The 17028-nt window shown below is 53.0% G+C and overlaps 1 protein-coding gene across 6 annotated transcripts in view; it reads left to right on the top strand.

The window, feature by feature from the left end:
- Positions 1–17028, top strand: part of NTNG2 (netrin G2) — a 45405-nt gene that overhangs the window by 12023 nt on the left and 16354 nt on the right. For all 6 annotated transcript variants that reach the window (XM_085076956.1, XM_085076959.1, XM_085076958.1 and 3 more), the window contains exon 3: positions 8584–9227. In XM_085076956.1, the coding sequence (XP_084933082.1) occupies positions 8584–9227 (644 nt within the window). The remainder of the gene's footprint in view (positions 1–8583; positions 9228–17028) is intronic.

The raw sequence follows: 17028 nt of genomic DNA, 5'->3' as shown, positions 1-17028 counted from the left end.
TGCTGCCAGGCCACAGGGAGAGTCTCAGAGAGAGCCTGGGGTGAGAGCAGAGATTCTCTTGAGCCTCACATCGAGTTGGGTGAGGGAGCCACTGCTTTGCCCACCTGGAGGTACCTGGGGGAGTTCATCCTCAGAAAGGTGGAGCCCTCAGTGCCCAGTGAACCCCAGACCTGCTCCTGAAATCCGACAGAGCATCACACTGCCACCACCCCACCCTGTCTGGCACGGCGATGTGTCCCCAGGGCTGGTGGTGAGAAGGGCACAGTGCTGAGCCTGGATGAAATACGAACGAGATGCTTCTCGAATTCAGAGCAGGCTGGAGGGGGAAGGGGAAGAGCAGCCACGAGTAGGGCTTGAATCTCTTCTCCAGCAGAGAGACAGGCCCAGGGGAGCCCCAGAGCCTTGAACGAGCGGCGCTGCTCGGTGAATGAGGATCTGCTTCAGGCCAAAGGGAAGAGGCAAAAAAGCAAAAATGTCTCGCTGAGTGCAGTCCTGGTGTCTGGGCAGAGCTGGCGGGGCTGGGTTCTGCTGACTCACGCTCTCCCCAACCCTGCACCAGGCAAAGCTTGTCCCCAACGCCCTGGCAAGGGTGACCTTGTGCTCGGACAGCTCCCATCCAGCAGGAAGGGGAAGGAAGCGGAGGAGCGATCAATCCCCCAAACCACGGCCGGGGAGGAGATGGAGGGAGTGACATTCGGCTGAGCCAGAATTAGCAGCAGATCTGTGGAGGGACCCCATTTCCACCCTATTAATAATTCATCCCAGCTCTGCCTTTACCTGCTCATAAACAGCAAACAGCTTGTTAGCGAAGACGCTTTTCTCCCCTTTTGCTGTCTGGGCCTTAATAAGAACCCCTTGCAGATGGCTGGGGAGGGAGGTGGCAGGGGGAGGACACTCGAGGGGGCAAACCACCCCAGCAGCCCACCCTGAGCTCCCCATCCTATGCCACCCCATCCCACCCAGAGCTGCCCTTTCCCTGCAGAGGTGAAGCTGGGAAATAAACCTTCACCAATTAGGTGAAATAAACCTTCTGGGTGCCTTGCCAGAGCCTTGCTGCCCACATGGGGCATGTAAAAACCACCCTTTGGGGGGACAGCAGGAAGGGGAGAGTGATGCCTGGAGGATGTGTGGATGAAGGGTTTGCTGGAGAATTCCTGAGTGGCTCTTGGGCTGCAGCCACACAGGCAGCCCATGGGAAAACTGTATTTTCTACCCCATGAGACAGCTTCTGTCTTATTAAAATATAAAGTGCCTGAGCAAAGAGGTATTTTAAAAAGAGGAAAAAAAGCCCAAACCAGAAAATATAGCATCTTGAAGAAATTCGTTAGGATTTCGTTTCCAAAAGGCACAGTTTTGCATTTGGAGCATCCCCAGAGTCCCTACAGCTGGTGCTGCCCCCATTGGCACCTCTCCCTGCATGCTGACAGGCATCCCAAAGCTGTTCCTGAGATGTTTTCCAGGTTCAAATCACAGCTGTGCAGTGAGGAAAGCCCATGGCCCACTTGGGGCAGAGGGGAATCAGTGCAACAAGAGTGGACCTGGCCATGCAGCTCCCAGTGTCCCCCATGTCCCTAGAGGAGGTCAGAGACCTTCACCTGGGCTCATAGAGAAGGGCCCATGTGGGGCTCTTTGGCACAACAGGTGCCTCTTATTTCTCCTGATCCCTCTCCATGCTCCCAGCCCTCTCTGCAGTGAGTTATGCCACTTGCCAGCTGTTGGAAATAATCGCTGTAAATTAATTACGGTTGTTTCACCCCTCTGATCCCTCCCAGCCCATGAATAGAGTGAAAATTAATTGTCAGAGAGTACTTCCAGCTCTCTTGGAGTCCCACCCTGGCCACTGGCAGGTTACAGTTTATGCCCTGAAGCGTGAGATTTAATTACTCACAAATGTTATTTTTGATCATAAAATTACCTTGTCTTGTCATAAACCCAGACAGAGCAGTTGAACCCTCAGATCAGGAGCAGCAAGAGTGAAAACACTCAGAAATGACATTAGGACCAGCCTGTGTTTTCTCCTGGGTAAATGCAACTCTGTTTGGGAAGCAGCATCACGTCCTGGAGTGATTATTGGAAGAAAAACCAAGGAAATCTCCCAGAACACACATTGCTCAGGGTGGCCCTTGTCAAAAATTTGTGTTGCAGAAAATAGGTTGAGCTCTGTGTCAGTGGGGAGGTTAAGGGTGGTTGGCACAGGAGCTGGGTCACATTCCCTGCTCAGAGGGTGATTTCCTGGTGCTGACAGACACTGGAGTGAACCACAGCCTGGCCAGGATGGGAACAGAGATCCCTGTGAAGCCCTGGCAGAGTCAGGAGAGCCAGGGCAGGGGATGGAAGTGAAGCCCTGCAGTGTGAGCTGGTGGAGCTCAGCTGAGGGTAAAGCAGGAAAGCAAACGTGCTGGGAAGGTCATTTCAGCTCCATCCTGCAGCCAGCCCAACGTGGGGCTGGATGGGGGAAATGGGGAAAAATAAACCTTTAGGGGGGAGTGTGTTCCAGAACATCCCCAGGACAGGCAGGGGTGGAGTGGGCTGGCCCTGCTCCCCTCTACAGGCTGGGGACACCCCTGTGCCATGGCCATCAGCCCTCCCTGTGACAGACAGGCTGTTCAGGGCAGGGGAGGCTGCAGGACACCTGCGGTGGCACTGCTCCATGGCAGGGACAGTGACAGGGCAGGAGGGATCAGGTGCATGTGAAGATTTTGCTGATCCCCCTTTTCTGCAGGATTTGGAGGAAATTTGATACCAACTTCAGGGCTCACTTGCAGCACGGGGACTTTGTGAACCTCATCTGCTGACCTTTGAGCAGAAATTCAAAGGCAGTCCTGAGGGGAGCAGGAGGGCTTTGGGATGTACCTGAGAGTTCCTTGAGCATCACAGCTGGATGGGGTGGGGGCTACAGAGGGAATTGTTCCTCCCTGGGTGAAGGTTCAGCTCTAAGAGGTCTCTGGTTGGGTTACAGACCCAGTTCTTGGTGAAATAAAACACTCCAGAAAAAATTTCCTGGGAGAAACTCACACAACAGCACTGAAACACATTTAACTTTTTCTCCTTTAACAAAAAATCTTCCTGTAAAGCACCAAGGATTTCCACCTCACATCCCCAATTAAAAAAAGACAAAAGTTTTGTTTTCCAAGACTCGCCCAGGTTGATGAGACCTTGTCATTACTCTTATCAGGAGACTGTAATTAAAAACAAGCAGTCCCGGGGTGCTCTAGGTTTTAGCAGAGGCCTTGGCTTAAACACAATTCCATCAAGCAGAAGAGACCCCCAAAAGCAAAGTTAGTCCAGGGGGGTTCCAAAAACACCATTAAACAAATCACACCAGGTATGAGAGCTGAGATTGAGCATCCTTGGCTGAGCAGCACAAGCTCTCACATCATCTACTAATTTCTCCTTGCTCAAATCTTGGTTGTTTTCTTTTTCCTTTTTAATATTATTATTATTATTATTTTTCTTATTTTTCCTCACTGTGCAGCTAGTGGTTGCAATTGCTTTCCAGCTTCCCTTTGGCATGGAGATCTAAAAGCTGCAGTCTTATTTCCGTGCAGCTTTCACCGTTCACAACAGATGTCTGGTTTGTTTAAAATATTCAACAGCCTAATGATTAATCAAGCAATTGCACCTACAAAAATATAGAATTTTATGCTGTGAGGCTTAAAAATGGCATTATCTGCTAGGGGGAAAAAAAAAAAAAGCAACTTTTGTGCTCATTAAGAGCCCTAAAAACCAGCTGGGCTTTGTAAAACTGGGGGCTTTTGTTGTGGCTGCTTTCCCCCATTCCCCCCCTTCCCAGCAAGGTGGGGAGCAGCTCCTCTGCAGCATCCTGGATATTGCTGTCATCCTGCTTTGTCAGACCAGTATCCTGTTTCTTAAGAAATCCTCCTCAAGGAGCAAGTCTTTGCTCTGAAGTCACCTTCAGAAAGTCCCTTCTGCTGCATTTCTGCCCAGAGCCAACCGAGAGGAGGCAAAACCCAAGGGTTGGTCGGCAGTCAGCAGGGCTGAGGACACATTTCCAGCTCAGGGATTGGGACCAAGGGAACCTTGTGAGTGCAAAGTTGTTGACCTGAACAGGGCAGACCCAGTATCCATCCAGGCTGGGGGATGAGGGACTGAGAGCAGCCCTGCCAAGGAGGATTTAGGTTCTGAAGAGGGTCTGCAGGAAAGATGGGGAGGGCATTTTATTGTGAATTGTAGTGTTTGGAGAAGTGATAATGGTTTTAAACTGAAAGAGAGTAGTTTCAGACTAGCTGTAAGGAAGAGAATTTTTACAATGAGCGTGGTAAAACACTGGCATGGTGAAAGCTCAAAGAGGTGATGGATGTCTCACCCATGGAAACATTCAAGGTCAGGCTGGGTGGGGCTTTGGGCAGCCTGACCTACTGGAAGATGTCCTTGCCCATGGCAAGGGGGTTGGACTGGATGACCTTTAAAGGTCCCTTCCCACCCAAACTATTCTGTGATTTGCTTCACAGAGGCACAGCCTTACTATGATGCCATTTTTTAGGACTCTCTGTCCTCAACAAGGCTCTTATTGTTTGTCCTCTGGAGATTTGCCCCTTTAGGCTGAGCTGGGGCTAAGCAAGCCCAAAAATGCCCAGCTAGAAGAGCTGGAGAGCCTGAAATCTGCAATGTTTAGTTGCTGTGAGGACGCTCACGACTGATTTAATAGCGTGAGACTCAAAGTGAACTGGTTTATTTTAAGCTCCCCGAGACCAAGTTTGCCTGGCTAATGCATCCTGACTTTTAGATTGAAGACTTAAATATCTCGAGACTTTGGACAGATTCTTTGGAGGACACACGGCTTGGAGGAGGAAACCAGATTCAAAAATAATACCTGGAATTGTTTCAATAGTGCTATATCTGATCTTACCAGGACCAAGGGAGCAGCCAAAGCATGGCCATCTGTTTCCGCTCCCCCCTGCCCTCCTGGCTGACTCCAAACCACCCCCCCAGCAGAAAAGGCATCGAGCATCCCACAGAGGAAGGACAATTCAATAAAGCTAACCCCAAAAAGGAACACTTCATTTTAGCAGAGGAAGCAGTAGTGATGTGCTTCTCTCGGCGGCTTTTGAGGTTCTCCCACACCTTTCAGCGCTGTCACCTGGAGGTGATATTTGAGTTTGCCCTCTTATAGCCATGCACCTCTCGAGCCTCTCCAGAGCATCAGGGTGGTTTGAAGAGATTTTTGGGGTGCTGCCTGCTGAGCTGAGCACGCTCATGGGTTGGGATGTATGGCAGGGATCGTGCATCTCCATTCAGGATAGCATATGGCAGACAGGCAGAGCTTTCACTCTGCTTCTGCCAGGGATGTGCCTGGCCAGCCCTGTCCCTCCAGACGGGACATTAGGAGGGGAATCATGCTTGAGCAGACTCAGTTTCTTCCCTCACTGCTTCTGGGAAAACTTTCCCGCCTCCCATCCTGGCCACTAATGTTTCCTTCTTGTGGTTTGGCTGCAGAGTCCTTCCTGTTTGGCCACTCCAAAGGAATCATTGATAGCAGCAGCATCCATAGCCCTGCAGGTGGCCACTGTGGCCATGCTGTGGACAGCTCAAGTGGCAAATACCCAGTGAGATTCATCTCACACCAGCTCAAGGCTGTGGCTGCTGCACACAAGGAGACAAAGGCTCATGGCAAGAGCTCTCTGGCCAGGATGGCTCTGAGACACAGACTCTGCTCAGCCAGAGCCACTGAGCAGCAAAGTGCGTTTATCAGGGATTTTTCTGCTGCCATCCCAAGCCAAGTCTCCACCTGCTGCACCCTCCTTCAGACAAGTGGCACAAATGGACCTCCAGGATGGTCTTTTCAGGCCTGTCCTATTAAGCCATCTGGATGGCCACACTGACAGGAGGACCATACTGCAACACAATATGTTGCCTCAGCACAGGAGAGGCACTCAGAGCCCCCAGCAGTTCAGCTGAGGGGGATTTTTCTGCCTTTTCCCTCCTCCACTGCTGTGAAGCTGTGCTAGAGGCAGCTCCATCCCCCAGCAGGAAGCTGTGTCTCATTAGCAGAGGTAAACAATTCCTCTGAACGTGACGAGTCAGGAGAGCATATTAAATATGTCAATATCTCAGGGTTTTTTAATCCCTGCTCCAGAACAGCGTGTTGTGGCAGGAGAGGACCCCCAGCGTGGCTCACAGCCCAGCTGGCATCTCCCCCTCTTTGAGGGGCTTGTGGGGACACCTGCCCAGGTGTCCCCTCGACCTCACCCACCCAAGGAGCACTCCATTGATTTCCCTTGCTCAGTTACCACAGCTGCAAGTAAAAAAAACCCAAACAAACCAACTATCCAGCTATTTGCTTTTCAAACATCCATTTATCAGTACCCTCCCTGCTCCAGGGTGGGCACCACACCAGAGCTCAGCAGCTCCTGGGTGCCCACAGAGGTGACAAAAGCCACACATCACCCAAGCTGAGGCTGTGACAGGAGGGACAAACCCCAGCTTCACCCCTCGCAGCTTTACCACCCGGCAGGGGTGTGTCAGAGCGAGACAGTGCTGAAAACAGTTTGAGTTTTGACCTGTTTTACCGTGTGCTGCTTTCCCTGGCAGCCTGGTGCACACAAACACACAAACACAGCATTTTCAGGAGTCTCACTGTCTCCCCAAGGCTGTCTCCCCTGCACAGGAGCCTGATGATCACACACAGATCAGCCACTTCACTGCTTTGTTTTCCCCCCATGCTGCCAGAGCATCCTCCTGCCTTATTTACACTGTGCTGCTCACATGCTGCTCCAGACACAGAATTATTTGTGTCCTCAGGAGTTTTCAGGGCTCCTGGGTGCTGTGGCCTCTGCTCACTTTGCAAACAGTCGCTTGCCTTTGGCACACATCTCCAAGCTGTGAGGAGGCACTGAAGGCCAATTTTACACACATGGAGTGGAGAAGCTGAAGCACTTTCCAAGACTTTTGGCTGCCTGGCTGGAGGTGGCAAAGCCCAAATTTCCCAAAGCATGTTGTGTTAACTCAGAAGTTTCCACATTCAAAGCACAGCCCCACTTTGCACCCAGCTGTACAAGCCAGACCTCTCCTCTGCCGTGCCTGGGTGGGCACAGGGCACCCAAAAAGCAGCTCACAGGCACTCAGATTCCAACAGTTCCCTAGGTCAAAGCCATGGGGACAGGAGCAGCCTCTCCCCACGCCTGCAGCAGCCACAGACACAACCACCCTGTCCAATTCTCAGCCCTGCACCTCCTTTTTTGGTATCATTTTCAGCCCCCAAGTACCAGCATCATCTCCCTGCACCCTGGCACAACCCTGGCACTGCAGGAAGTCCCCAGGGCTGGGCAGGAACACACCAATCCCTCAGACAGCACCTTCCCATGGCTCCCAACCACGAACAAAGCACCCACAAACAACAGCAAGCTTGGTCTTACCTTGAAAGCTGCTGTGCTCAGAGAGATAGACCTCACACCCCAGCAGGCTCCTCACCTCCAGCCAGCAGCTCTGAGCAGCTCCAGCTGCTTTATCACCTCCTCCTCCTCTGCCAGGTGCCTCTGCTTTCCTGAGAAGGGTCCCACAGCAGCAGAGCCCGCTGTCATACCAATCCCTCTCCCTCCCCAACCCTTTGGATTTTGAGTCTGAGAGGGAGGTGAAGTGACAGCAAAGAGATGCTTCATATGCAAAAAAAAAGGATTTTCAGTGTGTTGCAGCATTTATCTGTGGTGTGTACCCACTAGAACACAGCCCTACACAATCCCCAAGGCAGGTCTGACCCACATGCTCACTCCTGGAGGCTGCACAGCAACTAATGTTGGGTTTTAACACACGTGTGGGTGAGCAGTAAATGCATTGGCACAGCTGCCCACCCCCAAAACCTCAACATTTGGTGTGTGACCTTGACTGTGTGTCCTAGTGCAGCTCAGCACGTGTGGATGTGGAGGTGTGTCCCTGCAAACACACCAGCTTGGCCACTTGCTGTCACCTGTGGGCAAAATGGGGTGGCTGGAGCTTTTCTGCCACTGCCCAGGCCTGCAGGACATTGTCACCTGGATGGGCTGAGCCATCCTTCCCACCATGACCCCTGTGGGTTGGTGAGGATCAAGGCACCAGGGGCACAGATCTCTGCTATTGCTCAGTCCTGTCCCAGCATGGAGCTGGAGAAATTGGGTTTCCCTCCTCTAGCCATGCTCAGGGGCACTAGAGGCACTGTGTCCCCAGCCTTTTGAGCATCAGGAGCCACAAGAGGCAAGGCTGTGTCTGGGGGATTTTAGCCATTCAGTTCTTCCAAGGCAGCAGGGATGAACACAGCTTTCCCTAGGCTTGTAAATCAGCCAAGCTGAACCCAAGTTTCTCAGAGACCATCTCAGGGAAGGCACTTTCTATGAAAACTGCCCCTGTGCCAAATTGAAAAGCCCTTTCCCAAGGGGCCTTTCAGAGGAAACAGCTCAGCCGTTCTCACAGCTGAGGCAAAGCCACATCTTTCTGCCTTAAATTCATTCTCAGACAGTCTCCTCCCAATCCAGACCCTCCAGCTCTGCCCAGCAGTTACCATTTGACACAAGCAGCCAACCCACGTGCCCCAATGCCCATACCATGCCCAGGCTTTGCTGTCCCCTCTGGTGACCACTGTTGTCATTCCAGGAGAACCCATACCTGTGCAGCGACGAGTGCGACGCCTCCAACCCCGACCTGGCCCACCCTCCCAAGCTGATGTTCGACAGCGAGGACGAGGGGCTGGCCACCTACTGGCAGAGCGTGACGTGGCGCCGCTACCCCGAGCCCCTGCTGGCCAACATCACCCTGTCCTGGAACAAGAGCATCGAGCTGACCGACGACATCGTCATCACCTTCGAGTACGGCCGCCCCACCATCATGATGCTGGAGAAGTCTCTGGACAACGGCAGGACTTGGCACCCCTACCAGTATTACGCAGACGACTGCATGGAGGCCTTCAGCATGCCAGCACGGAGGGTCAGGGACCTCTCCACCACCAGTGCCAACAGGGTCCTCTGCACCGAGGAGTATTCCCGCTGGGCGGGCTCCAAGAAGGAGAAGACCGTGCGGTTCGAGGTGCGGGATCGCTTCGCCATCTTCGCCGGCCCCGACCTCAAGAACATGGACAACTTGTACACGCGGCTGGAGAGCGCCAAAGGGCTCAAGGACTTCTTCACCGTCACCGACCTACGCATGAGGCTGCTGAGACCCGCCCTGGGTGGCACCTACGTGCAGAGGGAGAACTTGTACAAGTACTTCTATGCTGTCTCCAACATCGAAGTCACCGGCAGGTAAAGGCTGCTGGGTTTCTGTGGGCATCTCTGCTCAGAGGGGTGAGAAGAGGGTTGGTGCTAGGAAAGTGAGCTGTCAGCGTTTCTGCTGATGGATAGATAACCATTCCTCCCTCTGACAGCCCTTCTCCCCGGGCAGGGCAGCAGATGTGTCCTTGCAGGGAATGCCTGGGGCACCTCCAAGGCTCTGTCCTCCCGCAGGGGAGCTGGGACATGGCTTGGATGGACACTGAGCTCCCTCCAAGACCCTGTCCCAGCTGGGCAAACACAGCCAGCCTCTGCCCAGAAGTCTCAGGGGTGATGCTGGTGGATCTGGAGGGTGGAATGAGGCTCACCCTGCTAAACTCCAACTCTCTGTCAGTACAAGCAAGGTGGGTCATCCTCAGTCAGTCCTGCACACCCCGAGCAGCCCCAGCAGGTGAAGTTTGGGGTGAGGGTAAAACCCCCAGCAGATCTGGGGCAGAGGAAGCAGGAGGGGGTTTGTTTCTCCTGGGTTTTGTTTTTCATTTCTCTGTACGATGCCATATGTTACATTATGACATCAACCGAAAAAGCAAAGTAAGGTGGAAAAGTGCCGAGATGGCTGATTTCCCATCCAGCTTGTGCGAGACTTACAGGCGAGAGGGGAAAAATCTCCCCATCACCCACCCCGTGCTAACAAGCATCACCACAGCGACAGAGGAGCCGTTTGTATCGGTTCCAAACTGTTTGCTTCTGAGACTTGCAAGTAGAAATGTTCGCAGGTGCCACCGAGGCTGGCTTTGAACAGGCTCCAAGGGGAAGGAAGCTGCAGTGAGGGATGGGAGAGCCCTTTCCCCCTGCCAGGGCAGGCAGGAGGCAGTGGTGAGGAGTGGTGCCTGTCTGGGGTGGGCAGCTATGGCTCTCAGCTGGGCTGGGGGCATGTTGGGGTCTCCACTATTGGGGTCACTCAGGGAGGAGCCCTGGGGGGCTCAGGCATGTGGGCAGAGGAGCAGGAGAGCACCTCCACATGTGTCTGGTAAGTTAGGGCTAAATGTTTGATGTCAGTGCTCCTGCAATGAGCTTTGGGTTCCAAGTGTGGAGATGAGCACAGATAACCCAGAACTTGTTCCTGCTCCTGCAGCAGCCTTGGGATACATGGTGTATCAAAGAGTTAAAATACTCTTGGTGTCCAGTGAACACCTTCCTCCTCTGAGCCATTTACCTTTCCTACCTGCCTTGGGCAGGAATTGTCACTTCAGTACTTTGGATTTCAGGCCATGCTGGTGGAATTCTCCCCAAACCAGCATCTTGCTCTCAGCTGTCCTCCTCACCCTTCCCCAGTCCCCCACCAGCTTTTAACTCACCAGCCAAATTTAATACCATTTAATAGTAGCAGAAATAGGGTCAATACATAAAACCCCTATAAATTCTAAAAGAAGCAACTAGGGATGGGGAGAAAACCCATTTTAAAAACACCCAGGGCTGGGGGAGTCACAGCCTCCAGGAGACACCCAAAATCCCACAGCTGGACCAGCATGGCCAGGCTGTGCACGCCCTGTGAGAGCTGCAATGCTGCTGTTCAGCTGGGCCAGCACGAGCCAGGTTGGGGCTGTTGGCTGATCCCTGCGGCCTCTCCCCAGGGCTGGCACAGTGCCCCTGTGGCTGCTTGCCCACGGCTGCTGCAGAGCTTCGCTCTTGGCTGCACTCGCCAAAAACTGCCTGAGCAAAAACTCCTCCAGTGCAGCAGGGCCGCCGGGAGGAGAGGGCTTTTCCTTGGCTGGGAACAGAGACAGCTCTGAAATCTGCTTTTATCAGCCCAAACTCTGAGCTCTGAGCTCCAGAGAGATGAAGCTTTGCACTGCTCCAGCTTTCTGGGCTGGTTCCCAGGAGAGAGGGACACTCATCCTGGGCAGAGAAGAGGTCAGTTCCTGTCCTGTGCTGACTCTTCCAGCCCCCCTGGGCACAGGGCAGGGGAGGTGACCAGCTGAGGAGCTGTGGATAAGTGGTGTATAAGATGGAGAAGCACCCTGTGAATTAACTCTGCTCCTGTGATTATTCCAGTCCCAGCAAGCAGGTTTTTGCACTGAAAAGCAATCTAATTCCAGCTGTAAGCAAAGCCAGTTACAGTGCAGGGACTAAAACCAAATTAAATCTTGTGTATGGCTCAACAAGGGATGGGTTATTGAGAGGAAGAGAGGAGAAATCAATGTGAGCCTGACAGGAGCACTGTGCAGGGAAGGGGGGAGGAAGGGTGGGCAGGGATGGGGATGGACACACACTGCCCCTTCCAGGACATGGAGGAACAGGAGGTGAGTGCCAAGATAAAGCCGGGGTGGTGTTAGGGACACACTCCAGGGGGCATGGAAACCAGAGGGAAGATGATTGTGAAGAAATGAGGGGGTCAAGGGTAAAAAGCAGCCAGAAAATCCCACCTGGGGGAGAGTGAGCAGCCCTGAGAGGCTGAAGAGCTGTGCCCAGCCGCAGTGTGTGGCAGTGAGGAGCAGTGTGTGCTGTCACGGTGGCATTGCCTGTGTCCCTGTCCTGCACCGGGATTTTGGCAGTGCCCACGGGGTGATGAGGCACTTGGCAGCTCATTACCAGCTGATGTTCATGACCAAGGGAAGAGCAAAACTCTTTGCCCTCAGAGCAGACCATGAGCCTGTCTGGTTTGTTGTGCTGCAGCCTTACCTGGAGGGTTCAGATGTTGATCCCCTCAGTCCATGGACTCCTGGCCCCCATCCAGGAACACCCCATCCTTCACACCTCAGCTCTCCACCTAGGAAAAGCCCTCACCACAATCTGCCAGAGCTTTTGGGAAAAGCAGAAAGAGACATAGCAAAGGATAAGGGGGCAAGGGGAAGGAGTTTTCTGCCTTCTTTTGTCCTGCAGACCAGAGGGTCTGGTGAATCCTGGGGGTCACAGCTTCATTCCCAGGTTTTGGTACAGTCCCCTGTCCCTTTGGGGTCTCCTCTGCATCTCCTCCTCCCACAGCCTCAGCCAGCTCCATCTCTCCGTTCATGGCTGACAGTTTATTTTTACTCTCTTTCTTCTTGGTATCTTTTTCGTTTCTTTTTTTCTTTTCCTTTCTTCTTCCATCCTGTCCCTATTGATCTGCAGAGTAACTGGAGATGCAGAAGAGTCAGGACAGGAATAGACACAAGCAAGCCCTTGGCCTGTGTGTTGTGCCTGTGCCAGGCAGGGTGGGGAAGGGAAGAGGAAGGACTTTTCCCCACAGATCTCTCTATTCACTGCTTAATTTTCTCCTCGGTGCAGCAGTGGGCACGGGTGAATGAGCTTTCCCTGGCACGATGAGAGCTGCTGGTTCTCTCTCCTTCCATCCCTGGGTCTCTTTGGAGTAATTTCTTCCCCCTCACAACGTCAGTCACCGCCGTGCTCAGCAGGGCAAGCTCCATCACGGAGACATTAATAAGCTGTAATTGAAGTTAATGTGCCATGGCCAGGACATGTGGATCCAGTTAGGAGAAATCACATTGAGCAGAAGTGAATCAATTTTAGGCTCGTTATTAAGATTTCTCTTCTCTGTCCTGCCTTGCCCCAGTGCAGGCACTGTCTGTCTGTCTGTCCATCCTGCTGGTGATGAGGAAGGCATCCTCATCCTGGAGGAGGGAGAATTCCTCATCATGGAGCACCTCCATGGAACCTCCAGAGCCTCCTCTCTCACTGCACTCAGGCCAAAGAGGTGCCAACAAGATGAGGTTTCTAGTTTTGAAGCAGCATTTCCTTTCCTCACTTCACCAATTGCTTTTCTCAGGGTTTCCCTGGCTTTCCTTGGCTGCTGCTTTGCTTACACAAAAGAATTGAAGGGGAAGGCCCTTTGAGCTCCCCTGCTTCTTTCCCTGCCTTCCCCTGGTGAGTTCTCGGTGATTTTCATGGATGCTCTCCAGGAGGATTTTCTCTCCACATGAGTTTGTGCTAGTGGAGCAGAACAGCTTTGGCCAGCCTGTTATCCTGGTGCCAACAGCCAGGATCAGACACTCCAGACCTGGAGGATCAAGGCCACCCCCAAAAGCACCTCCTGCAATAAATGGAGCTGGAAATGGTCAGTGGTACCCACGTGCAAGGGATGTATTTTTCTGCATTTGTGGTGAGAAGTGGAGAAGTTTGAGAAGCGGAGATGATCGCTGTCACTTCTCCATTTTGAGAAGTGGAGATGATCACTGTTAAAGATGAATGAATTCCTGGTCACTGCCTCCTTCTCTGCCCTCCAGCCCTGCTCAATGAAGGCAGCTCAGCCCAACCCCAGTGCTGGAGCATCACCCCCAAAATAACCACGGGCTCACCCAAACATCCCCCAAAAACAACCCCAACGCCCCTGCAGCCCTCAGCCAGCTGCTGCCCACGCTCAGCAGCTTTGGGATGACCACAAAAGCCAGGGCAAGCACTGCCTGTGCCCATCCCTGCTCCTTCCCTGCAGCTCCTGGCAGACAGATCTCAGGTCCCAGGAGGTAGCAGCATCCTCGTGTCAAGGACAGCCAGGTCTGTGCCAGCAGAGCACCGTGTTCCTCGGCCCGTCCTCAACTCCATGCTGGGCACCCCCGAGAGCTGCATGGCTGAGCTTCCCTGGCATTCCTCCAGCCTGGAATTAGCTCGAGTTCAAGCAAAACCTTGCTCTTGGTCATATAGTTAAATGAAGTTTGCTGGAGTCCTGCAAAGGTTTCTAGTCCCACTGCAGCAAGGTGGGGAGGAAGCTCTGAGCGGGAGGGAGGGATTAGCGAGAAACCCAGAGAGCTCCTCCCTCCCCCAGACACTGCTGACACTTTGTCGATAGCCAGAGACAGATGCCCAAGGTCCTATTACAAGCTCCTGGCTTTGGTTTGTGAAGGGTTTTATTCCCCCTCCGATTTTGTTGCCGAGCTGTGTCCGGCCCTGAGCGGATAATAGAATTTCATCGATAGACTGGGAAGGTGATGTATGTTAAAGCACTTAATATAAAGAGACTTCTACAGGAGCCCAAATTCAATTTGGCCAATGAACTCGATTGCAGGCATTATTGCATTCCAGGAGGAAGACCAAGAGCATTTATACACATTACTCTGCAAATATTTATGTTCACATATCCGTGTGATGTCCTCTTCACCCTTCCTCCCTTCTGCTGGCCGACCCCCTAATGGGGAAGTTTGGTTTTGTGTTTGCTTTTTAAGACAGCTTTGAATATAAATAATGTTCCACCAGTCAGCAGGATCTTGACAGCTGGTGAGTGTCAACTTATTTAAAATAAATAGCCTCTCGGATGGGAACAGCCAGCTAGCGTGCTCTCCACTTTGGCATCTTTTAAATTGTCTCATCTTTGTAACCCAAACCTCAAATCATTCCGAAGGGCAGCGAGGAGGGTTCATTCCCGCCGGCAGGACTCACCCGTGCCTACCACACAACCAAAAGTAAAAACCCACAAGGAAAATAACCTGCTCACAGCCCTCTGACCTAACTCAGGGTTTTCCCAGTTCTTTGGCTCGGCACAAAGCAGTGAAAGCCAGAAGCCTCTTGCACTGGTTCAAGCTGAAAGAAACAACACATTGAAATGGCTTTTCCTCTCCTTCAGCCCCTGGACCACAGGCCTGGGGAAGCTCCCAGCTCTGCTCCTGGGATGAATGAGCCATCATTGCCTTCTTCAGCCCCCTCAGGCAGCAAATCCCTGCCAGAGCCATCTCCCAGCACAGCAAACCCTGATATAAACACTCTCCACAAAAGGACCGTGCTTCTTCCATGGCCCAGCCATCAGGAGCTATTTTTACCACCTTCCACACGCACAGATGGGCCAGAAACAATCCAAGCTCAGCACCCGTTATGCTTTGCCCAAAAGATTTGCTCCCTGCTTTTGCTGAGCTGCCAAAACAGTTGCACAAGAGCAGGTAGAAGTGGGTAAGTGATGGCCAGGCAGCTGCCGGAGCGTGCTGCGAGCCGCGGCTGGGGATGACAATAGAGAGATGGAGAAGAGTTATTCATGTTTCCCCGAGAGCCGAGATCAGTTGAAACATCGTTTTCCTTGGGGACGGAGAGGAAAGAGCTCCCTTCAAACACATGGTCCCTCGAGACTCATTAAAGGCTCATCAATTACAGTGAGAGCAAACAATTCAGGGGAAAGCTCTGATAAGGCTTCCTCCGGCCGGCAGTCATTAGCAGCTCTCCCGAGCTGCCTCTCCCCGGCACCAGCACCGCCAGAAAGGGAGCAGGGGGGCAAAACCGAGCCCGTGGGGGGAAAAACAGGAGTGTGGTGGCTCAGAAGGCAGCAGGATGGGACCAGAAATCTCTAAAGTATCCCTGTGGCCGTGCAGAGCATCCTCACGGAGAGGAGTGTGAAGGCTGGGCTGGAAAGAGGCTTGGAGGTGGTGGCCTTCTGCTACTCCATGTCGAGGATTTTTTAAGGAGCTCAGGGCAGTGTTGTCTCATGGAAACTGGGAACAAAGGGATGGAGCAGTTTTCTGGGTCCCCAGCCAGCCCAGCAGTGGGGTCACTGCCAGCACCCCAAGGCTGCCCCATCCCTGCAGGAAGAGAAAGGGATGAGGAGATGCTCTTCGCCTTTCCCTGCCTTACCTCCCTGCTCTGCAAGTCAGGTTAAGGACAGAAAAGAGGTTGTGAAACAAGTAAGAATCCTTGGAAGGAAAACAAAAGGCTGTGATGGCTTTTTAAAATTACTTCAGAAGTCATTATTAATGAAAGCTCAGGGAAAGGGGCTGTTTTCCCACTCCCAGCACGGAGGGAGGTTTGCTGCAGGTTTGCTGCACTCACCCCCTTCCTGTGTGTGGGCATCTCCTTCCCTCACACGTGGGCTTGGCACCAGACACCTCTCCAGCAGCTCGCTGCTGTGACCTCCAGGATGCTGACGTGGAGAAATGCAGAAAAGTGTTCTTTATGGCTGAAAAAAAAGAGAAAAAAAAAAAAAAGAAGAAAGGGGAAAAAAAAATAAAAGGACACTTTCCTGTAAACTTTCCTTGGCGCTCCAAGCTCCGTGATGTTCCCTGGTGGAGGCATTGGCAGCATCAGACCACACTGCACCACTCTGAGGGAAGCTGCACTAAAATAAACTCATAAACACCCCCTGGTGCACACTGTGACATCTCGGGGCACACATTGCTCCGGCCACTCTTGCTGGGAGCAGCGTGAGGTGGTTTTTGTTAAATGCAAAGTGCAGAGGTGTGCCCTATGGCCAGCCTGGTGTAGGAGAGGTGTCCCCAGTGCCCTGGGTGCTGTGGATCCTGCTGGCTGTGCTCTGGGGCTGCTCCCACTGTGTGTCTCTGAGTGCTCACTGGGAAACAACCCAGCCAGCACCAGCCCTGACCAACGAGTCAGAGAGAAGAAATGCTCAGCTCTGCAGAGCCAAAGAGACCATATTGCAAGCAGCACTTTGCTGGAGCAGCCCGGGGCTGGAGCAGGGCCATGCTGCCTTCTGCAGGACACAGCGCAGGTGTCTGCCCCGCTGCTGCTTTTTAAGCCTCATGGCTAAGTAGCTCCTAACCTTTCCCTTCATCCTCTCCTTCCTGCCGTGGCTGGGCGCCGAGGAGGATGAGCAGAGCAGGACTAGCAGCTCCCACCCAGGGGACTGGGCTAATGCCATTTTCTCCAGTCTCCGCCAGCTGAGTCTTGGCTGGGGAAAGAGGCACAGACCATCGGTGTGTCCTTGGGCTGTGGGCCCAGAGGAGGAGGCACAGGAGCCTGGGGAAGGGGTTGAAGCTGAGCCACTGAGCCTGAGCTGCAGGAAGGGCAGGATGCAGAAAACTCTACCCAAACCAGGGCTGGCTGAGGGTGCTTGGCTGTTCACCATTAAGTAATGCAGCCTGATTGATTGGGCTGAAAAGTGCTGTGCTGCAGGGTCAGCCTGCTG

The sequence above is a fragment of the Lichenostomus cassidix genome, chromosome 17 (genome assembly GCF_008360975.1).
Source record: "Lichenostomus cassidix isolate B80296 chromosome 17, HeHo_3.0, whole genome shotgun sequence".
Classification (NCBI taxonomy): domain Eukaryota; kingdom Metazoa; phylum Chordata; class Aves; order Passeriformes; family Meliphagidae; genus Lichenostomus; species Lichenostomus cassidix.
This window is presented reverse-complemented; position numbering and strand designations above follow the sequence as displayed.